The sequence below is a fragment of the Lactuca saligna genome, chromosome 9, assembly GCF_052625555.1.
Source record: "Lactuca saligna cultivar CGN05327 chromosome 9, ASM5262555v1, whole genome shotgun sequence".
Lineage (NCBI taxonomy): Eukaryota > Viridiplantae > Streptophyta > Magnoliopsida > Asterales > Asteraceae > Lactuca > Lactuca saligna.
Genome location: NC_136425.1, coordinates 25,816,824 through 25,842,417, shown reverse-complemented (window position 1 = coordinate 25,842,417; position 25,594 = coordinate 25,816,824). Strand labels below are relative to the sequence as shown.

At 39.3% G+C, this 25,594-nt stretch overlaps 1 protein-coding gene across 1 annotated transcript; it reads right to left on the bottom strand.

The window, feature by feature from the left end:
• Positions 1–4,877: 4,877 nt before the first annotated feature.
• Positions 4,878–5,279, bottom strand: LOC145016112 (uncharacterized). Its single transcript, XM_078974526.1, has one exon. The coding sequence runs from the start codon at positions 5,277–5,279 to the stop codon at positions 4,878–4,880; it is 402 nt and encodes a 133-aa protein (XP_078830652.1).
• Positions 5,280–25,594: the final 20,315 nt, after the last annotated feature.

Genomic DNA, 25,594 nt, shown 5'->3' with positions numbered 1-25,594 from the left:
TAACATACCCAAAATACAGTCAAAAAATTTTGTTTTTAATTATTCATAAAACCATAAATACCATCCATCATCTCATAAAAACATAAGTAATGTATCACGAATCATCATAACAATATACTATTTCAAAACCATGTGTCAAAATATCAGTCTAAAACATCCCAAGCTGAACGAATGGTGTGTGCATTGCAATCATCCCGAGCTCTTCTTTTTGCTACCGGAAGTACCTGAAACCAAAACTGAAAACTGTAAGCACAAAGCTTAGTGAGTCCCTTAAACTACCACATACCATACACATAACATATAACATGCAACTAGGAGATACAGGCCTCACCCACACTCAAGGAGATACGGGCCCCCGCCCACACTCAACTAACTATGAGATGTGGGTCTCGCCCACACTCAGCTATCTCAGAGATATGGGCCTCGCCCACACTCTGCTAACTAAGAGATACGGGCCTCACCAACACTCTACTACCTAAGAGATGCGGGCCTCGCCCACACTCAACTGGCTAGGAGGTACGAGCCTCACCTACGCTCTGCTGTCCGAGAGATACGGCTCCCTGCCCACACTCTGCTAACTAAACATACATACAAGTATCACGTAGACAACAAGTATAACATAATCTACCAGTTCATAAACATACTCAGGTAATACTAAGGTACAGGCCCTGCCCACACTTAGCTACTAATCATAAACAAGTCTAAGATACAGGCCCAACTTACACTTAGCTACTAAATATAATGATTCTAAGATACAAACCCAACCCACACTTAGCTAGTCTACACGGGTCGGCATTGATGCCTTCGACCCATTCCTACCGAAGGAAACTCACCTCGTATGCTAACTGTGAAATCTCGTGTGAGGAATCTCCGACTGCTGCTCCAACAAATCTCCAGCTATTATTATCACAATAATCACTTAGTCAAAAACTGAGAATACTTCTAAGGGAAAATGACCATTTTACCCCTGTTCAAAATCAACATTCTAGTCAAAGTCAACATTTTGGGTTGACCAAACTCGCTGGGTTGCTCAATCAACTTGTCGGGTCCTAAAACCCTAAAATCGCGATCTAACTCGTCGGGTCACCCCCTAACTCACCGAGTTCCCTGACTACTCATAGTAGCGATTTGGCGAATCAACTCGTCAATTCCCTTAACAGACTCTTCGAGTTCTACGTTAGCTTCTATGTTCGATAAAAATTCTAAAGTCGACTAGTGGTACCCTAAGTGTGAGGCCTCAACCCCAATAGCTTTGACATATACGCAGATCTGAATGCTTCACACAACACCCTATCTGTTATGATTTACACTAAGACACTCAAAACATTATTAATGTTCTACAATTGACATTCCATGTGGTTTGAGAGAGATCCACGTGACTACTTAGATGGTATGGTTATAGTTTTTTTTTATTAAGATAAATTATAGTAAAACAATTCAAAATCATATGAAACAATAAAAATATATATTTCTAACTTAAAATCTTCCAAATATACATTTTTTGATGATAATATAAGATAATAATGTAACAACTATAAATCATATTTTCGAATATCTAGTATCCAAAATATTTGAAATTTATAGGAATTCAAATAGGAAAATTTGGATATTCGGATCTTGTGTATCCGAAAATTTGGATATCCTATTTTTTCCTGATGTTTTCATGCTAGGTATCCGATTTTTTAGATCGAATATTTGGATACATGTACTTTTGAACCCCCTTATTATACATGATGACCTTAACACATGGTTTAAGTGAGAAAACAATACTTATTTTTTGTAAATCCCAAAAAATTATCATTTTATTAAATATTTTCATACATTTAGTTGATTTTATAACTAAAGTACGCATATTTAAGATAACAAAATTTCTTGTTAAAACTTAAAACTATCATGAAGTAAATAAAGTGGTATGACACGGTTTGGCAGCCTCGGGTCCTAACACTTTTTCCCTTTTTTTCACTTTTGGTTGTGTCCTCCCATATAAACTCAATACATAGCTGTTTTTATATGTGGATGAAGATAATTTAAATGGTGCACAGCTGTGCACACTTTGTCTCTTACGCATTATCGATTTTCTTTTCATAACTACTATACGTACATGTTTATGATTCTATACTTTTATAGTTTATTAGTAAAATACCAATTAAATATGAATCGTCGAGTTATATTTTCAAAGAGTTCATAATTACTTTTAAAATGTATTATTTCATGTTAATGTAGTAAAGTCTACGGAATTTACATATACAATTACGTTTTGTAATAATACGTGATCCACGAGTTATTTTTTTAATATCAAATCACCGAATTAAATAACAGTATATATATACATCAAATAGATATTCCATGATGTTGAATCCCTGGTCACCGAACACCTGTTGCCCACTACACAATTTTTTTAAAAAACAAATTTTACATTATTTTCGTCCAAAAGATGTATTACTTTTTATGTTATGTTTTTAAAATAATAAAATAAATAAATAAATAAAACTATCTTTTACCATTTTAATTCATAATGCCTCTCAATCTTTAGGTATTGTTATTTTTTCTCTCTTAAAATATGTATACAAGCGGAATGTTACGTCATCAAAACTGACACGTCATCATGCCACGTCATCATATAATGTCAGCATGTCACGTTATCAAAACTGACATGTCATCATGCCACATCAGCATGTAATCTGCTTAACTGGTCAAGTGATCAGAATTGTAACAAATTAAAAAACATAGTGTCAAAATTGACACAAAAAATAACACGGTATCAAAATCGAATTTCTGTGTAAAAAGAGTGTTTTTTGTGTTATTTACCAAAATAAAACTACAAAAAGTAAGAAATTCAAAATACAGCAACAACATAAGTATTCCATTAGAATGGTCGGAATGATTCAGGAGGAGGGGGGTTGACTAGCAGTATCACCGGAAACCTTACTCCGTCAACTTTCAGCAAACTAGTGCCCCCTCCCCCTCTTCTTTACATAGACACACACACACACACATATATATATATATATATATATATATATATATATATATATATATATGAATTAAAGTTATATTTTATTAATTAACTTGTATGCTTTTAGTTATTAAAAATAATAAGGTGGTGGTGGGTTGAATAGGATGAAAAATATATTATTTTTAAGTGCTTAGGTTGAAAATAAAAAGATAAATAAAGAAAAACTGAAGCTGAATGCTCCCTCATTTAAAATGGGAAGTAAATGCTGACGGTCATATTTTATCAATAACAACATTTCTCTCAAGCATGTTTCTATCATTTATTAACTATGTTTTTAATAGTCCTAACATTAATCATTTTAATTTTAATCTACAAGTAATTACAAATTAGTTAAAGGAAGACTACCAAACAAACGCTAGCTGGCAACTGTACTTGCAGATACAAGTAAATGTCAGGAGACTTTGGATTCATTCCATCTCCAATCCTTTGCTGTACTTTAATGTACAAACTTTTCACTCACATAATTAAAGTCTCCTAGTTTTTAATGATTTCTCTCATCGCTTGTAGATATTTTTAATGATTTCTCTTATCATCTGTAGTTATTTTGATCTAATTTTTAATACCTCGTAAAGGCATGAAAAAAAGTTAAAAGGAGATTAGGTATGAAAAGCCTATAAAAAAACTATTCCTATTATCCTATATGGTATATTGAATAACATTAAAACACAAAATATATGTATAGACGAAGATAAAATATTGATTATTAAGGGATAAGAAGATATGTTTAATTTATATTAATATACATTGGAGAGTTTTTTTTTATAAGAACTTGGTATATATATTAATGTCAAAATTAATTTATGAGTATAAATAAAAATAGGAAACTAAACAATAAAATGGATGCGTGACAAATAAAAAGACTACTATAAAAAAGATAAAAAACAATCTGAAGGGGTCTGGATGATGGAATGATTGACGGATTATGGAAAAAGAAGTAAACAACGCAAAGAACTTGGAAATGATGAGGGATGATAGTGTTAGAGTTTTTTTTTTTTTGGTAGGATCTGAAAGATATATGGTTAAACATCCGAATAACTGTGAATGATAAAATAGATCATTTAAAATAATAATAAAAACAAAAAACCATCAAAAAAAAAAATAAATAAAAAATCCATATAACAAGTTTATATACCTTTAATTGATGAAGCATTCGGTAAACCCCCATTACCTCAATTTTTGGGCAGTACCACTAATCAACCCCAAGTGCGATTAACATGGAATGTCAATTCTCCTAACATTACCTAATTCATGGCAAAATTAGAACCCTAGAATTTGAGGAAACCCTAAAATCCGAATTTAAGCAAAATAGGGGCAAATCAATGATAAAGATTGAACATTTTATGAGTTTTAAGTATAAAGATCTTACATTTTCCTTTGAAAGACGAAGATTAAGTGGAAAATTGAAGAAAATCGCAGAGGATGCTTGAAGGATGCTTGTGCACAGCGAGTGTATGGGTTAAATGGGTGAAAACCCTTATTTTACAGATTATAAACCACCTGTGTAAATTGGCTACTCGCCGAGTAGAAAGGACCTACTCGCCGAGTAGAACTGTTGTTACGCGTTTATTGGGTTAATTGGGCAGGTACTCGCCGAGTAAATGTGCCTACTCGGCTAGTAATCCTTGCAGATTGAAAAAAATTGAATGTTTTGAAAAAAATTAATATATTTTCTCATTTTTAATCATCCACCCCACACTCTAGGCATTGCTTGCCCTCAAGCAATTATATTCTTAGAAGAAGACGAATGAAAACGATAAAATAATAAAAATAAAGTAAAGGAAAGAAAATGCAAACTTGAAACTCGAGTTGCCTCCCGAGAAGTGCTTCTTTTTAAGGAGTCATTAGCTGGACTCCTCCCCTTCTACGTGGTTGCAATCCCTTCCAGCAACATCAATTCGTCCATAGCTTCATTCCTGGGGACTCCTTCTTCATACTTTTTGACCCTATGTCCATTGACTTTGAAAGGTATTCCATCTCTTGACAATAGCTCTATAGCACCATGTGGAAACATCGTCTTCACTAGAAAAGGACCATCCCATCTTGATTTGAGTTTTCCCGAGAAAAGCTTTAGCCGTGAATTAAAGAGCAACACTTTTTGGCCTTCATGAAATTCTTTATTTTCTTTTATCCTCTTGTCATGCCACATCTTGGTCTTCTCTTTATAGATCAACGAACTAGAGTATGCATCATTTCTAAGCTCCTCAAGAGCATTCATTTGCATTAACCGGTTGCTCTTGAGTTCCTCGGTGTTGAAGTTACACATCTTTAAAGCCCAAAACGCTTTATGCTCTATCTCCACCAGCAAATGGCATTGCTTTCCATACACTAACTTATATGGTGTAGTACCAATAGGCGTTTTGAAAGCTATACGGAAGGCCCAAAGTGCATCATCTAGCTTATTCGACCATTCTTTGCGATTGCTCCCCACCGATTTCTCCAAGATTCACTTTAAAGCTCGATTCGTCACTTCGGTTTGTCCACTAGTTTGTGGATGGTAGGATGTAGAAAATTTATGGGTTACCCCATATTTCCTTAGCACCTTCTCTAGTTGATCATTGGCAAGATGCGTGCCTCGGTCACTTATAAGAGCTTTCGGGACTCCAAAACGTGAAAATAACTTCTTTAAAACCGCACCACTACCTGACCGTCATTAGTTGGTAACGCGTGTGCCTCCGCCCATTTGGATACATAATCCACCGCCACCAATATGTATTGTTGCCTTTATATATGGGAAATGGTCCCATGAAGTCGATCCCCCAGACATCAAATACTTCGCACACTTGGAAACTATGTTGTGGCATTTCATTTCGAGATGAAATGTTTCCCACACTTTGGCAAGTATCACACTCTTTGACAAATTGGGCTGCATCTATAAAAATTGTGGGCCTATAGAACCCAATGTCAAAGATCTTCTTTGCAGTGTAATGTGCTCCATGATGTCCACCCGTGGGCCCACTATGACAATGCTCTAATATTTTCCGGCTTTCATTTCTGAACACGCATCTTCGTATGATCTCATCCGCGCAGCTTCGGAAAAGATATGGTTCATCCCAAAAGTAATATTTTATCTCTGAAAAGAATTTCTTCTTTTGTTGACTTGTGAGATCTTTTGGGATATTATTGCTAGCTAAGTAGTTAGCTATATTTGCAAACCATGGTTCTTCTCCCACGGTCACCATAATATACTCGTCCGGAAAATCATCGCCAACTCTATCTTCGTGCAATTGCGGGTTTTCAAGTCTTGACAAGTGGTCAACAGCTACATTCTCCATTCCCTTTTTCTCTCGTATTTCTATGTCAAACTCTTGAATAAGTAGCACCCATCGTATCAGTCTCAGCTTGACATCCTGTTTGGCAAATAAATACTTGATAACAGAGTGGTCAGTAAAAACGGTTGTTTTAGATAAAACAAAATAAGGACAGAACTTATCAAAAGCATACACCACAGCTAATAATTCTTTTTCTGTGGTGGTGTAATTTTCTTGGGCTGGATTTAGAGTCTTGCTAGCATAATATATGGGTCGAAAGTGCTTATCAACCCTTTAACCAAGGACAGCTCCAGATGCAAAGTCACTAGCATCACACATAATTTCAAAGGGTAAACTCTGATTTGGTGCAACAATGATCGGGGCATTAGTTAATTTTTCCTTTAAAAATTCAAATGCCTCTAAACACTCTTTAGTAAAATTAAATGGTGCATCTTTTAATAATAATTGTGTAAAAGGTCTAGTTATTTTGGAAAAATCTTTTATGAAACGCCGGTAAAAACCCGCGTGTCCTAGAAAACTTCTAATGCCCTTCACATTAGTTGGTGGGGGTAATTTGGCAATGATGTCAATCTTTGCCCGATCCACTTCAATTCCCATTTTGGAAACCTTGTGGCCTAACACTATACCCTGGTTAACCATAAAGTGACATTTCTCCCAGTTGAGGACTAAGTCGGTTTTTTCACACCTAGCAAGCATTAAGTCAAGATTTGTGAGACAATCATGGAAAGAAGATCCAAAAACAGAAAAGTCGTCCATAAAAACTTCCATGAATTTTTCCACCATATCGTGGAATATGGCTGTCATACACCTTTGAAAAGTCACGGGTGCATTGCATAGCCCAAAGGGCATGCGCCTATAAGCAAAAGTCCAACTTGGGCAAGTAAATGTGGTCTTTTCTTGGTCCTAACGTGGCCATTCCACCAAGTTAAAGCTCTATCAGTAAGTGTGTAAGTTGAAAACTTGACTTTGCTGTGCTCGGGACAGGAGCAGATTTCAAAGACTGATTATGTCCTTTCAATCCACTACCTCAAAATCATCACACCACCAGTTCCATTAAAAATCCGGGGTTTAGCATTCGTAAAGTCTTTATAGGTGCACTCTCGGGGTTGCCCACGACTATCGCCATGGTTGGAAGGATGTGTGCCAATTCCTGAACCAGTAGTAACAGGGGTATTGATCTGTGACATGGTAGCCGCCACAGCTGCAGTGACTGCTGCTTGGAACATGACAACATCAAATTGAGGAAGTGGAGGTGGTGGTGGTATTGGTGCTTCCCCACCGTTGTTTCGTCTCGGATTTCTACGCGGAGGCATCCTTCAATTATAGATTGAAAAGACAAGGGTAAGAATTCCATAGTATAGAAAATGAATGTGTCTCACGAACTAATTCGCTATAGTTCAACAACAGATGATATTATGAGTCTCAAAGGTTGAAGAATGAAAGTTATTCGTAAATCCGAATATATGAACCAAGCGTATGGTTTTTACATAATATTTTAAAGATTGAACGAAATACTCAACGTAGTAATAATAGCGTGCCAATTATATTAATATAATAGATGATACAACGATCATGAAAATTTGACCCCTAAAAGGGTCTCTGGTTACACGGTTTAAGAAAATAAAAACTTTTAGCCGAGGTCCTAACTTATAACAAAATTTGGGGTTTTCGCAAGTACTACTTGCGACGTGTGTTGCGCTTGGAGCTTGACTCCACATCCGATTGCTTTGATTCCATAAGATGCCAATCGAAGGCGGCTTGTTGTTCCCTCAACTCTACGAGGGCTGCAATCATTTGTGTTTTGAATGCATCGACGCAAAGATGGGTGTTATCCTGCAACATATCTAGACGACGGATGTCGGTCGTATGAACTTGTACTTCCATGTTGACTTCGCGGATTCGATTTGCTTGGACCCCCGATTGAGAGGACTGGTTGGCCAGTTTACCTACCATGACCGGAAGTGCTCAGTCGGCTGAACCTCCCTCCCTGATGTCGTAGAAGTTCCGACACATACCATAGGGTGAGCGTATCCCTTGTTGTTGGCTCCAATGGTGGAGGTGACTTCCCCAAACGGGAGTCGGTCCTTGGAAGTTCCTCCTAATGGCTGGAGGATCGACTATTTCTAGTTATGAGTCCATACCAGAGTCATCCCCTTCTTCCAACTCGATAGGTTCTTCATCCTCTTTAGGATCCTCCTCTACCCATCCTCCATTGCCCTGGTTCGGGTAGTAGGGGTCCCCTTGTGGGTGAAATCCAGCCATTTGACTATACGAGAATAGGGTTATAAGATTTGAACAAAACTAGAAAACATGTAACACTAAACATGTTAATTAATCTATTGTATGCACCAAATACTCCTATAGTATTTAAATTGTACGTTTGATACTAGTGTCTATTTTGGTAAGTTTTGACTTGTTGCTCACTACGATCATTCCTCAACATACGTTGGTCCAATCTCGGATAAATATAGTTGATCAGGCTATATTCGTCCCAAATTCGATTACATATATCGAGAACTACTCGTAGTGTCCAACTTGTCTTAACACTTTTTGTATAGTTCTAACTATGAAAATATATCGTTGTATGCATGTATTTTGTATTTTTATGACCCAAAATAATCTATTTAAATGAAACAAAGTTTTAAGTAGTCCCTAAGCATTTATAGTTTGTATATATTATGAGGTTCGATATACTTAGTTCACTATAAACATTGCTCGGATACCAATCTGTCACACCCCCAAACCGGAATGGCGGAAACGTTCGGGGGTGGATGACTTCATGTGGTAACGTAACAAATGAATACATAGTAAAGAAAGCAATACAACCATCATATATATAATTGAAAGTTTACATTGTTAAAAGAGTACATGTTCAAAACCAATTACAATATGATGCCAAAAATATGAATTTAAACTGGCGCCGTAGTGTTCCTTCTTCAAAAAGCTGTTTGTTACCTGCAATTACTGAGTCCCTGGGACATACAAGTAGTTTTGAAAGAGTAGATCAACATTTAAGTTGGTGAGTTTCATAAGTATTAAATGAAAATGTTGCATGAACAAAATTGAAATGGTTTTTTTTGTTCGTTGATTCCTAGAAAATCCCATATTTTCTACTGGTATAAATGTAGCCTTAAATCAAGACCAATGTTTGTTTCTAGAAAATTTATGTTTTCCTATATGTGGGTAGAGGTTTAGAAGTTCCAAAATTGTATCACAATTAGGTTTTTCATGCCTAAAGTAGTTAATTTATGTACGTATGAAATCTCCAATACATCTGAAAACCCCCGTAAATCAATGTGTTTTTAATACTCTATGTGAGTTTTATAACCATGCTTTTGACTAGAAATGCATATACACAACGTTCTTCAGGCGTTGGAATGTTCTGACGTTTGTCACCCCAAATGGTGTATTGTAGCTAACAGTCAGGGCACGGGGTTGTCAATCCCGTATAGATCTATACACAAACACCATGCTCCCCCTCCAAGGGATTCTGGTATATAATACAGGACTTGAAATGTGTACTCTAGCATACGTGAAGTTTAATGTCTCACAAAGCTTAGTATAAAACAGATTTACATGTGAAAATGTTCGTTTGTTCTTGTATAGGAAAGTAACTTCTTGAAGTAGTATTTCTAGTATGTAAAAGTTCGTAGTGTTCTTGTAAAACTATACCTATTATAGTTTTTTAAAAGTGCGTTTCGTTTGTATAGAAATCCCTAGTGAAATGCTTACTTGTTATGAAAAGTATAATTTTTGTAGTGCCAAAACGGACACATATACATACAGTATAAGCAGAGTGTTTGATTTACATAAATACATAAATCATTTCTTATTTCAAAAGATAAGATGTTATCGTGGTATATTTTGCATATGAAAGTTTCCCTATAATAGTTATAAATCACATATGATTCCATTGATAAAAAGCGTATACTGAAACTTTATATAACACACGATAATAATTGAGTGTTTTACTTGTATTCCCCACCTTAAAAGCATATAAAAATATTTATAAAACATTTAAAAGTGTGGCTTATAGGGGTATGAACTCACTTGAAAGATCGAAGAAGGTGAGATGAAAACCGAGCATAATTTCGACTCGAGAAAGCGGATTTTCTCGGGATTCTCGGGAGCACAAACGACCTTCGGGACTTGAGCAAGGAAACCGGGACTTCAGGATAGCACGTGCACGGAAAACGAGGCAAGAACGCAAGAAAGATGAGAGGAATTGGCCCTTTTCTTCGGAACCCTCGCAGGCGTACTCGTGCATCATGCGTGACCACATCCTCGACTCCCTTGGACTTCGGATGGGACGAGGCATAGCCTCGCATAGGGGCGATGTGGACGATCTGAGGCCTAAGCCTCGAGTACGTTGGGCGTACGAGTGTACGCTGGGCGTAACTCGGATCGACCCGTGTTTCACCCTTCGTATAATACCGAAATTAAATATAAAAACTATATTTTTAATATTTAATAAAATTTAAAAATTCATATTTTCTTCATACGAACTCCGTTTTCGATGTTCTTTATATCCACGCGTAGGTGAGACTATACTCTACAACTTTAGTTTAGATTCCGTCGGAAAATTTTGAAATTATTTTTATTATTTATTTTTAAAAGGTCGCGGTAAGAAAATTTCGTTAGAAATTCATAACTTCATTTATCTGACGTCTGTTCTTGCCAGACTTTTTACAGTTGAAAAACCATTGTCGAGACCTTCGATTCTCATTTAGGTCATTCCGGCCAAAAGTCGCTCGATCTCCATTTCGAGTTTTTAGTTGTCCGTTGCTAAGCCAAACTTGGAAAAATTCATAACTTCCATATGTTGAGGAAACCCCCAAATATGAATTTAAAATAAGGTACAACTTCATCAAGTATCTCTACTTAGAACTCGAAGTGCGATTAACATGGAATGTCACCTAATAACTTGTAACAAGTTTATATTGAATCATATACCTTTAATGGACTCAAACTGAGGAATTGGTATATATATTTGAATTTTGTAGGGAGGATGCCTTATGTGCCTGTTATATGTGCTTTTGGGCTGCATGATAGTATTGGTTAGACAGTAGTAGGATAGCCTGTTTAGGTTATGCCTGACTATATGAGCTTATGTCGAATGCTAGTACCGATTCTTGATATGTGAACATGGTTGTTATATTGTGTGATTAGATTTTCCTTTGTCTGAATGTTGCTTGCTTTGTGATTTGTGGGACTCTAAGTGATGGGAGTTAGCTGTTAGGTGAATACGTTAAGTCACATGTAATCAAGGTTGAATAATCTTAGAGTATTGGATTTGACCATATTGTGCAGCTCTTGTCTGAGTCTAACCGTTGTAGGATAAGTCCCTTACTCAAAGGATTATCCAAGCCTCTTTACATGTGATGGTATTAAGGTGATAACTAATTGGCATTAGAAAGAGACCTTCAGTAGCTGAGGACTAGTTTGGGTCAGAGGTTCCATTAGGGTAAGCCTAGGATGAGTTAGTGCTGGGAGAAGTAGTAGTAGTAAAAGGGACCTGGTAGAGTTGAAGCAGTTCTTGAGGATAGTATGGATAGATGTGGAAGGTAGTATGGGCCCGTACTACTGAAAGCAGAGGATCCGTACTGGATTTAGGAAAGGCCGGGATGAGATCGGGAAAGTTGTAGTGTGTGTGTGTGTGTGTATGATCTCTTAGCAGTGATGAGTATTCTGATAGTTATTGTGATATGTTTTCAGCATGGTGATGTTGCGTGAGATACTAGTGGGAGGATCAGGTGTCGGGGAGGGATTAGGCTTGGGATCAGGAACCGAGCAGCCCGAGGAGCAAATGAGGGAGTTTGTTTCAGCTGAGATCACACGCAATATTCTAGACCAGAATCCTGTGATCTTTGGTACAGTCAAGGAAGGTATTTTAGAGCTTTCGGATGAGAATCTGGGAGCTTTTCGCACTGAGATAATGGCTTTGGTTGGGGCACTTACCTTGACATTTCGAGAGTTCAGAGCTTGTGGAGCACCAGATTATCATGGGGCTAGGGATCCCATTGCTAGCAATAGGTGGTTGGCCGATGTTGCCAATGCTTTTCGTTTAAGCCGGTGTCCCGAGGAGGACAAGGTCAGACTCGCCTCCTGTCTTCTGAAGTACAGAGCGCGGGATTGGTGGGAGGAGGTTGGTCATGCCATGGGTGATGATGCCGTGTTGGATGCGATAACATGGAGTGATTTCTGAACCAGATTCAGGGCTGATTTTGCACCGGTCATTGAGGTGCGATAGTTGGCACGGGAGTTCCAGGATCTCCAGCAGATGACAGAGACTATGGCGGAGATCACCGCGAAGTTCAGGGAGAGGGCCCTTCTTGTCCTACGGTATGTGGCAGATGAGGAAATGAAGAAGGCTCGATATCATGCGATGCTGAGGAGTGACACCAGGAAGTTTGTAAGCATGTCCAACTGCAAGACACTGGAGGAGATGATTGCTCATGCTAGGGAGACAAAGATCGATTTGGAGATGGAGAGGTAGAGGAAGCCAGATGAGGTTCAGGTAGCCACAGGTTCCAGCAAGAGGTCCAAGGGGCCAGATGGGAGATCGGGGGATGTTCGAGGCCGTAGTCGTTGTGGCAGGTGTGGTAGGACGCATGATGGTGCATGCAGGAGTGGTAGTGGTGATGATTTTAGCTGCTTCAAGTACGATCGAACTGGTCATTTCAGCAGGGATTGTACTCCTACCACCACCCAGGGATTAGACCTGATATGTTTCCATTCCAGTCAAAGGGGCCAGAAGAAGGCTCAGTGTCCGAGCTTGTTTCCAGCAGGATAGGTGTTGACACCCGCCCCTGCAACTTTGAGTATCACTGATGGCCGTCAGGGCTAAGCTGAGGCAACGATGGGGAAGAGCAGGGCTTTTCAGTTATCTAAAGTGGAGCCACTAGCAGCACCGGATGTGGTAGGTGCGTATCTTTTACTCTCCTAATTATTTTTTATTCATGATTATATTGTTATGGTACTGCATTTTGATGAGTATTTTTATATGAATTATTCTTGTTTGTGTTCGGATTAAATTCCATCTGCATACCCTGGAAAGTTAAAGTAGTAGTTCGAAGGTTTCCCTCTAGAGCAGGTTCTCAGGATGCAGTCATTGTAGCAAGTGTGTAACTGGGATTCTGCAAGTATTCTATTAATCTTTAAAGGTGGATCAGAATTGATACTATGGAGTTGTGGATCATTAGCAGCAGTGAGTATTGGGTTATCTACTGGTTAGTTATTGGATGTTTGGGAGGGTTGGAAATCCTATCCAAGTAATAAACTATAATGATCAAGAAAGTGCACACTTATATGGCGCGATTGGTTGCGAAGGGCTTTACGCAAACTCCTGGAGTTGACTATGATGAGACCTTCTCACTAGTTGTAAAGATAAAGTCTATTAGGGTTATGCTAGCCATAGTTGCGTTTCATGATTATGAAATATGGTTGATGGATGTCAAAACCTCTTTCCTTAATTGGAAGTTGGCTGAGGATGTTTAGATGAATCAGCTAGAGGGTTTTGTCGATGCGAAACACCCTAATAGAGTGTGTAAACTTGAGAAATCCATTTATGGATTGAAATAAGCATCTCGTAGATGGAATCTTTGTTTCGATGTGAAATTCAAAGAGTTTGGTTTCTTGCGAAGGGAGGATGAGTCCTGCGTATATGTCAAAGCTATTGGGAGTATAGTTAGCTTTCTCATTTTGTATGTCGATGACATATTACTCATAGCAAATGACATCCCAATGACTGACCTGGGAGGTCACAATTGAGATTTAAACATGCCATTGAATAGTTTAATGAATCTCAAAAGATCTAGGAGTTTCAATCCAATTAAAACCTAATAAATTATTTCTTTTTCATGGTGGAAAGTGGTGAATCGTCATTCACCTACCTTCAAATATTTTATAGGTTGGATTACAGCATCCCTTTTCCAAGATATAAAATATTGTATTGGGTCCTAGCCTTAATATTTCATATTGGGTGTCATATTAAGGGCTTTAAATCAACTAACTTGAATATCTCCCATATTAGATGTTTGGTTTAGACATCTATGATCATCCCAAATCCCTTGGAACAAGCTTTCCTAATGAAGATGATGTTCCATGGTTGGATAATGGAAATCATATTTCTCTTCCTCTACCCCCTCCAATTATTATCCGTAACCCACAAGTTCTTGAATAGTTCAAGGTCAATCACACCCTATTGGCAAGCAAGGTCTATGTGTGATCACATCTTGGAGATGAAGTCACATATTGACAATCCGGGAGAGTTGGGTGTCAAAGTCTTGAGAAAGTTGGATGTTAAATCACTTTCTAAGTCCATTAGTGAGTTCCTTTGGAACTACTATGAAATATACTATGACATGACCCTTATTGATCTTATCTATTTTCTTAGTGCTGCTGAATCAAAAATGATTTGGAGGACTAGTAAAGTAAATTTGATTAGAAGATCAACTTCCCAAACTTACATGGAGATTGTCAATGGTAACATTTGAAATTCAGAAAAGCTTTCTCTTCCCAATGGAAAGGGATCAGCTATAGTCAACTCGGTTGACCAAATGGTAAAGAGAAAGACTAAGTTTGAGATTGTCCCGTGTATCATTCCTAAAGGGTTCATATGGGTCTATTGCCAAAGAAAGGGGCATTGGTTGCGAAGCTGCCCTAACTATCTGAAAGATTTGAGAAAAGGTCAAGTCAAAAAGTTTGACTCGGCTTCAGGTAAGTCCACTATCTAACTCTGTTAAGTTCCTAAGTGTTGATCCTTGGTACATGATGTGACAGGATCAAGCAAAGGGAAGAAAGCTTAAAAGAAGAGTATGCCGAATCTGATCGCGAAGATGGATTTCAATCGTATGGTTCGAAGATCGGATTCTTGAGCTACTACTTAGGAGTTATGATAGATTGCTAGAAAATATGTGTTAGTATAGTTTTCATTTAAAAGTTGCATTGTAAGAAAAAAGTTTTTCCGCATTTTATAAATAAATAAAAATTTGATTTTATTTTAGTTTATATCCCCTTACAATGGCTTTTATTGAAAATTGATATTTGTATGTTTCTAGAAATAATGTAAATGTGAATTTGCTTCTTTCATTTGTGGTAATGTCTAAATTTACCAAATAAGGAAAGATTCTCATCAGCCAAGTTTCAATTGGACCAAAACTTGGAATCATGCAAGTTGTATAGTATGATGAGTGAAAATTTTCATCTTTGGAAAATTATGACTAATTCCTTGGTCACATGTATATGTGAGTCAAGTGAAGGACTAAAGGGATCGAGTACACATTCTTGTGCACTGGTCAAGTCCACCAAAAAAGATCGATAAGACTATTCGTCATGATTTACTAAAGCTTAATAAATATGGTTATACTTACAAGTTTAAGTATAATTATGAAACTTTGGAAAAGTTTTGATGTATGGCAGAACGAATGAGAATAATCAAATTAGGCAGAAAGATAAAAGTTTCTCAAATCTAAAAAAATGGGAGAGTACTTTAGTATCATGCTTTATGATCATCTTAATGATTGTGAGACCATATCACAATTCATCCTGTAAGGACATCTTAGTGTATTCTTATGGCTAAGAAGAGGAGTCATGAATTGTTGAAATGGTTAAATCAAGAAGATGAGTCATACTTCGTTCCAAAACAATTCTTAGAGTCATACTCCATGATTGTAACTTGAGTGACACATCTTAAAGAGGGTTTATTAACACTAGTCAAATGTATGAGTAAAATGTGTTCTACTCTTGTACATTTGAAATTGGTAAGTTGTGATGTTTTGGATAAAACAAAGACGAACTAAGGCCAATTTTGTGAAGTGTTTGTCTTGATATGAATTCACACCATTTCTTGAATACTTGTTTGACAAGGAATGGTTCTTGGCAAGAGATTATTTTATGTCAAGAGGATAGTGGGAGTCTTAAAGATCCTGAAAGAGTATCCCCCAGGTTCGTGGATCCTGGCATAAATATACTCATCACGCCTAAGCCACTTGTTTGTAATGGCGGTGGAATAGGATTTCCCGAGCTTCCTTGGTCTCCTTGACCTGTAATCAAGTGTGGCCTCGGCTAGGTTATGGCATGGGCAGAATAAGTGCCTTTCGAAAAATGGAGGACCTGAAACAAAAACTGAAAACCGTAAGCACGAAGCTTAGTGAGTTCCCTAAATACCACATACCATACATATCCAACGATCCATACAAGTCATACATAACTGCGAGCCATAAATATCATTCATATATCATAATCAATAAAGGTGCTATGTGCCACACATAGTCTTGCCATTATGCCACGAGCTACCTCGAGGTCTTCATTTCCAAGCCGGGGGCCACAATCCTGGGTCTTATAGACAAGTGTCAGGAACCACCTCATGCAAGTATCACAAAGACAACTAGGATACAAACAATACTAGTTAACTAATAACTTGCCAGAGTTCAGACTCCAGCCTTGCATTCAATATGTTAGGAGCCGCCTTTTGGTCTTTCATACATAATGCCAAGGGCTAACCCCGTGGGTCATCCTACAATACAAAAGCCAATATTTGTGCCATCTGTAATGACCCAAAAATCAAAGGTAGACATTTCATTTTTAATATACCTAAAACATCGATACCATTTATTCCAAACAATTAAAATCATCATTAAGTAAAACATTTATCAGAGCTCATCTCCGAAGTCATTCATTGCGGAAATCATAGGTGTGTGCACTGTGATCAGTTTGAGCCCTTCCTTTCCAAAACGATGACACCTGAAACCATAAACAAAACCTGTATGCACGAAGCTTAGTGAGTTTCCCAGAGCATACCATACACACAAACCACATATCACATATCCTGTCGTTATAAAAGCTACATGTATCACACTTCTTGATAGCGATAAAAGCTACATATAACACATAAGCCATGCATACAAACACCTGTAAGGATGCCATGGGCTACTCCACATAGTCTTTACCTAGGACCGCCATGGGATACCCCACATGGTCTTACATCCATTGATATGGGCTACCCCACACAGTCTTTACCAAGGACTGCCATGGGCTACCCCATGTGGTCTTACATCCAATGCCATGGGCTACCCTACATGGTCTTTACCTAGGACTGCCATGGTCTACCCCAGATGGTCTTATATCCAATGCCACAGACTCCCCTCCCCCACGAGGGTCTTCCATGCAAGTATCACAAAAACAACCAGCATACCACACATCATATAATTACTAGCATACCACCTAGCATAAAGTTAACTATCATACTACATGACATAAAATGTTGGTCATGTGTTTGAAGTGTTTGGGTTACTGAAAGAAGGATGGAGCGCAACTCCTCTGGATCATTGATATGAAGGTGTGATGCCGTGGAAACCTTAGGGCGATTTGAACCAATAGGATCCTCTTGGGATCCAACCGGGGGAGTGTCTCCACGAAGTGATGAAACATATACACTTTCTATATCTGAGTGGTTGGATAGGGTAGAAATGAGTAAGCATATGGGTGCTCCAAGGACTACCGGAGTCTATAGAGAGACTACGGTATGAGTTTGATCACGCACTTGGCTATGGATAGGGATACTCTTGAGCTTTTTGCGTCTAAGTGTAGCACTGAAATTATCATGAGAGGATTCTTCTATGTTTGTAGGAACGACTTGAGAGTTGGAAGGGGATACAGGTTTGTCATCATAAGATTCAACAGTTCTGGACTTGCGTTTCTTTGAAGTTCCTCCCTTTTTGAGTTTGCTTCGGGTAGCGTTCTTGGATGATACCACTTTCTTGAAGCGTTTACATTTTGGTTGACTTGACTATTCTTCGGTATGTGGGACTGATGTAGTGATATGAGCTGTGGAACTCGTAGGAACTCGGGTTGCGGTAGTGGATAGTATAGACTGACTAGGATAAGGCGGGGAAGAATGGCATGGGTCAACACCATCTGTAGCCTCAATATGACCTATGAATTCTCGAGTTTGAAGCCTAATAGTATTCAGAATGTGTCTAGGTAATCTCCTAAGAGGTCCAAAATTTGATTGATATTTGGAGAGAGTGTACCTTTTTAAGTCGTGGGTAGCAAAGAGATTGGTGTCATCACCCATGTCATGTTTCGCATCTTTGTGGAGGTCCGAAATGTAGAGAGACCAAAAATGCGCAAAAGTGAGGTCCGATGGGTCTTCTCGAGGATTCTCCTTAGGAACATATTGTAGTAAGTCATCCCAGAGAATTTGGCCATAGTTGAATGCATTGTCGGTGAAGATGCTCCATACAAGTTCAAGGAGTTTGAGTCCTATGTTGTCTGTGCCACCGGTTCTGCCAGAGAGACACCGGATGACAAAGTGGCAGACGTATTACCATATCGCAGGGAGCTGGGTTTTCTTGAATTCCCCAATTCCTTTCAATTACTTCTGATAAACCATCTAGTAGAGGGTTGAAGTTATGTCGTTGATGCTTGGTGAGTATATTCTAGTTGAAGGAAGAACTCTAATGTTAAATTCTTCTAGAAAGTCGGCCTTGGAGCCTTAGACCCATTAATATGGTGAGAAGACTCACCTCAAATGCAGAAGCTTCCTGAAGAATTCCTTAGCTGCTTCCCCACCAGCTTCTCGAGCTGCCACTACCAATCAATATACCCCAATTAGCAATTGGGCCCCATATAATAATCCTTAATCCATGCATGGGGTAAAATTACCATTCTACCACTGGCCCAATATGATCCACAACTATGGCCTAAATACAAAACAAAAGCCCAACATTATAATGTCCATAAAACCATCAATGGCCTAATTTTCCAAATTTGGCCCATAACTTTCTAATAGACCTTATACTAAATCCCAATATTCTCCTTAGTCAATAATCCTGACCCAAATGGCCCACGAAGGCCCACAACAACCTAGTCCAAGAATTGGTCCAAACTGAGGCCCATAATGAGAAGTTCATTTCTAAATTGGGCCACAAGGCCTAATAAGCCCAACTATTCCATTATTGGCCCAAATATGCATTCAGGCCCAACTATCAGCAAATCCAAGCCGAAATTCATTAATACCTATAGGTCCAAAGTCTATTGGGCAAAAGGTTTATACGCCCAACGTACAAACGGCTGATGCAAAAAATACATTAAGTGCTTAATGCTTCAAAACAAGGGACCAAATTATAGATCTGAGCTCTACCTAACGTCTTAATCCATAGAGTGCTTAATGCTTCAAAACAAGGGACCAAATTATAGATCTAAGCTCTACCTAACGTCTTAATCCATAGAGTCACTAACTTGGTGACCTATATGACCCACATGAGCCCAAAATCAAATTATAACAAACTACTTCCATGAAAATGACCATAACTCTTGCATGAATCCATTAAGACTTCCAAGATGGCAACTTTGTGCCTTAGGGACTTAGTTAGCACCAACGGTGGCAACCCAAAGCCTAAAAACGGATTCGGAACCATAAAGCTCCATTATTGGGACCAAAAAGATCTATAAACTCAACATAATAGATCTAAGCATTCAAAGGTCAAGCTCATAGCTTTATACCTTCATCAAGCTGAAAATTAGTCACAAAATCCAAATCCATAATCTTCTTCTTGATCTCCATCTTTGCATCTAACTCCACCTTCTTGAAAATGGGCAAAACACTCCAAAAGTGGACTCTATCAACTCAAAATGCCACCATGAATGGTATAAGGTGATTTATAGGGTTTAGAGGGGTGGAGGCTAAAGATATTAGGGTTAGGTTATGAGATACGGAGTTTAAATAGGGTCCAAGACCCTAAAATAGGGTTTTGATCTCACTGGAGTACACCCAGCGTACATATGGTACGCCCACCGTACTTTGGGGAACATTCACGATCCTCTTGGTTAGTATTCCCAACGTACTCCAGGGTACTCCCAGTGTAATACCTTCTTTGCTAGTGCTCCCCGCGTATACTTTGTGTACGCCTCATGTACTCGGATAAGCCTGAAAACCACGAACTGTCACTTTATTGAAATACCCCTACGCTCCAAAACACGAACCGAACATCTGGATCACTTCTAATACATCACCTGCACCCAAAAAGGCTAGATCTTACCTTCGCAAGAGCCATAATACTTATAATGACCGACCTTCGAGCCACCGCCTCAGACTAGGAGTCAATTCGGAACAGAGCATTACAACTCTCCCCCACTTAAATTAGATTTCGTCCTCAAAATCATGCATCACCATCCCGTACATACCAGACTACTTGAGCAACACCACCACAACCCGTGAATACCATAGCCTACTCAAGGAAACTGAAACCAATCCTCACAAGGTTCTAGAACACGGAGATTAATGAATTCCTTGCAACTCGATCATACCTGCCCCATCTGAAATCTAAAGTCTCGAGATGGTCTGTCTCCTTGATAGACTGCCCACATCGAATCATCATCGAACTGATTTAACAAGAAACTAGTCTAGATAGAATACTTCCCACCCGTAATACCTTGAGGCTTCCTAAATAACAAATCACCAGCCAATTGTGACTACCGTATAACCAACAATTCCACACACAGACCCCAAATCACTGAAGTCGCTCCTACTGCTCTTGCTGCCACATGCCTGCTTTCCTGGAGAACACCCGCGGACCTTCCTAGCCCCAAGCTATTTGCCAACTATCTGAAACACCGCACACATACTAATTGCTGAGCCAAAAACACACTCACGATCCTCCTGCGACCTCCGACAGATACCTCGTCTAACCATAACTACCTTATCTCCTTCAATCCATTGATCCATCCGATCGAGGTAGACTAACAACCTATCGCCACTGAATCTGACGCAAAAAGGTGAATACTACAAGAATAGTTGTAGTCTTACATCATACCTGGCCTCCTTCGACCCACCGTTACCTGATTCTGACATGTCGTGGCTCTATTACGGATAGAGCCACCCGAGACAAATCACAATAACTTAAACTACCATCAAACCAACCCGATCACCACCCTGGAATTTTGCCCTCGATGCCCTTGGCATATATATTGCCTACATCCCAACTCACTGAAACAAAATCCCGCATGAATTCTGATTCGGGTTCCTATCCAAATCCAAATTGTTACTCTGGTCCTATCCAAAGATCCTCGAATCGTCATTTGCATAATGTACCATGACTTCCTGTCTTCCTTTACTTGACCGGTTAATAAACACCCTTAGCCGATTCCGTGAGACTTCCAGTGTCGCACCCGATCCAACTACTAGCTTCTTATGAGATCCAATAACAGGGCTACCTAGCCGTAGCCCTACAGAAACTTGTGCTGCTCGACCACAAGATCCTGTATCATAAGGTCTAACCCTTAGCTCAACAGTCTCTACCGGTTCCATCCTAAGTTCGCATAACCATTCGGGCTCGCCCCCGAACAACTGATCGGTCAATCACCTCTGGTTCTGATCCTAACTAAGTTGTGGCTCCCCCAACCACATTGTAAACTAACCTACCCTAGTCTAATCACCAGAAAGAATATGTGAATGCTACGGCACCCCCGCAGTCTTACAACACTCTCCACTGCTAGTGAATGCTATGGCTCCCCCGCAGTCTTACACCACTATACCCTAACTGACCATTAGTGAATGCTACGGCTCCCCCGTAGTCTTACATCACTTTCACCCTTGCTTCTGTCCTGGATACCTAGACGGTTCTCCCCGAATTAGATTCAACTAAGTCCGCTCTACACACGAGAATTGAAGGATTCCTAATCCTCATTACGTTCCAATATTCACCTTGCTGATGACCGATGCTTACCAAAGCTAAAACACCATGAATAACCCTGCCTAAATATCACACTACCTGAAATCCAACTAACACTTCTGCAATCCCAACTACATCAATGACTTCAAACGCTTAAAAGCGACATCATGTTCAAATTTCAGAGTCCAACAAACGGATAGTCTAACCAAAACCTCAACAACAACTTTCTCTTTCCCTGACAACCTCGATGGCTCTTCCAAACGTAAATACCAAGGCTACTGAAAACTAGTCATAACTCCCTCTTTCAAGCCCTTGGATCATCCCCGAAAATGACTAGAGCAGGTGCACTCACTGCTCTTCCTTGAACACAATGAAAATATAACGCGCTTACTCCCTATGGGAAATCCCTGAAGACATGGTCAAACCTGCTACACCTGTAGCAACCCAGATCACTAAGCAATTTCTGAAAACAACTCAAAGTAACCATGGTGCACATGGAATCCGCTTCGCGAGATACATCCGTCTGAAGATCTCTCAAAGATTCCTCAACGTGTTGAATGACATTTGACAACCCTTGCTAACCCAATCAATAGCAGAAAACCGACCCGAGATCCAACTTATCACAATTCCCAAGCAATACAATTACCCAATATCCACTGGAAATGGCCGAAGATAGCATATCTGCAAACATCTGAAGGAATCCTGATCACCTCCTCCTGTGATACCTCGACTACCCTGAGAACATGATGTAACACCTCATTCTGATCCCAATAACAATCCAAACCCTTAGAACGAAACTTCAACGCACAGTTTTTTCAAGCGTTGCATTGGATCCGACCCTAGTGGCCTCTCAAAAGCTGATCTAGACTCTTGGGTCTCCTCCCGAGACCCTCCAATAAATTCACCTGACCTGAACCTCTCTAATTGAGCAACTGTTAGCTCAATCGCCAATGACTGAACTACAGTAGCTGGAGCAATCTTTGCTCTAAACCGAATATAAACTATTCCCAAGACATAGTTTCAAATCCCAAAGCACAATAAATCGCACGATCAACCATTGACGCCCGATACAAGAGAACCTAGGCGAACTCAAAAATCCTGGCAGTCCTTCCTCTAACTGGCTCACCACCGGAGCTGAGACCAAATCCTGATCCCACCCATGCGTGCTCATCCTCATTTTGCAAAGTAACTATTCCCACGATCAAGGCATAACCAAGAATTCTCCTTCCCATAAGCTTCTCAGATTCTCCAAGACTCTCACTAATTCGAGTATGTGTCCTGTGCTTTCAGTAGTACGAGCCTAATACTACCTTCCACACATATCCATACTTTCCTCAGCAATCCTCCCGAATCCTATAAGTTGCTTACTCCACCGATACACTAAATGTATGCTAAATAGTAAGACGATCTCTACCGTAGCACCTCCTAGGCTCCCCCTAGGTTCCCAACTTCACCGAATCGTCCCACTAAGCTCACTAGAGCATATCCTAGGCTTTCCTAGGTTCCCTCAGCTTCTTAAAGATTCCTATTAATATCAACTAGCTAACTCATGAATATTGCCACATGTAGCAGAGATTAGATAATCCTTCAAGCAAAAGTCACATCCTTAGAACAGTTGCATTCATACAAGAGTTGCACAATAGGGTCAAGTCCATCACTATGAGATTATCCATTCTATGCTACATGTGACTTGGCATATTCACTTAATAGCTAACTCACATTAATAAGAGTCCTACAAAAGCAAAAAGCAAGAAACATTCAGGTAATCAGTAAATCTAACCAGAATACACTAGACAAGTCAGTCTATCATCATATCCAATTCGCAAGTAGGTAACACCTGTCACTAATCTCATCCTAGGCTTTCCCTAGGGTAGTCTCAACCTGCGAAGCTATCAGTGGACATTCAGTCCACACACCACAACCCATGCTATCTACAACTATCTATCCTCGCTGTCGACTGCCTCATGCATGCAAATTATACATAGAACAAGATCTAATAGACTGTCAAATAATATACCCTACCCTAGGACCACAACCAGATAATGAACAGGAAATAAGGCCAAGTCAATCATTCTAAGGCTATAAGATCCTAACCGTATACCATTTTCAAAACATACACATTGCAGTTACAAATACCAATTATTATTCTCATTCCAGCATGACATCCAATATCCTCATGGCTACAAGCACCACATATCAGGACAACCTATTGCTGACTATTCAGCACTAGCATGTAAGTCTATCAGTTCATACAACATATACATGCATCTCCCGTAGCCCTAACTAGCATGCGATTCATAGATTCATAATTAGAACATAACAAATAACAAATGTGGGTATTTTGGGGAAACTTACTCGAGCTCGGCTGATTGCATGCACCACACCCTTTCTTGTCTTGGAAATTCTTTACTTAAAGCATTTTCCTTAACAGATCCTCAGTTTGAGTTCAGGCACACCTGGAAGTGTGTCCGAATGTATCAAACCAAGGCTCTGATACCAACTTGTTGCAACCCAAAAATCAAAGGCATAAATTTCATTTTTAATATAGCTAAAACAATGATACCATTTATTTTAAACAATTCAAATCATCATTAAGTAAAACATTTATCAGAGCTTATCCCAAAAATCATTCATTGCGGATATCATAGGTGTGTGCACTGCGATCAATCCGAGCCCTTCTATTCGAAAACGATGATACCTGAAACCATAAACAAAACCTGTAAGCACGAAGCTTAGTGAGTTTCCCAGAGCATACCATACACACAAACAACATATCACATATCATGTGGCTATCAAAGCTACCTATATCATATTTCCTGCTAGCTATAAAAGCTATATATAACACATAAGCCATGCATACAAAAACCTGTAAGGATACCATGGGCTACCCCACATGGTCTTTACCTAGGACTGCCATGGCTACCCCACATGGTCTTACATCCAATGTCATGGGCTACCCCACATGATCTTTACCTAGGACTGCCATGGGCTATCCCACATGGTCTTACCTCCAATGTCATGGGCTACCCCACATTCTCTTTACCTAGGATTGCCATGGGCTACCCCACAGGGTCTTACATCTAATGACACGGGCTCCCCCCCCCCCCCCCCCCCGAGGTCTTCCATGCAAGTATCACAAAGACACCTAGCATACCACACATCATATAATTACTAGCATACCACCTAGCATAAAGCTAACTATCATACCACATAACATAAAATGGGCCGACCTTGGTGCCTTAGACCCATTGGTATGGTGAGAAGACTCACCTCGAATGTAGAAGCTTCCTGAAGAATTCCTTAGCTGCTGCCCCGCCAGCTTCCCGAGCTGCTACTAACAACCGATATACCCAAATTAGGAATTGGGCCCCATACCATAATCCTTAATCCATGCATGGGATACAATTACCATTTTACCCCTAGCCCAATATGATCCACAGCTAAGGCCCAAATCTAAAACAAAAGCCCAACATTATAATGTCCATAAAACCATTAATGGCCCAATTTTCCAAAGTGGGACCAAACCTTTCTAATGGACCTTATACCAAAGCCCAATATTCTACTTAGTCAATAATCCTGGCCCAAATGGCCCAAGAAGGCCCACAACAACCTAGTCCAAGAATTGGCCCATTAAT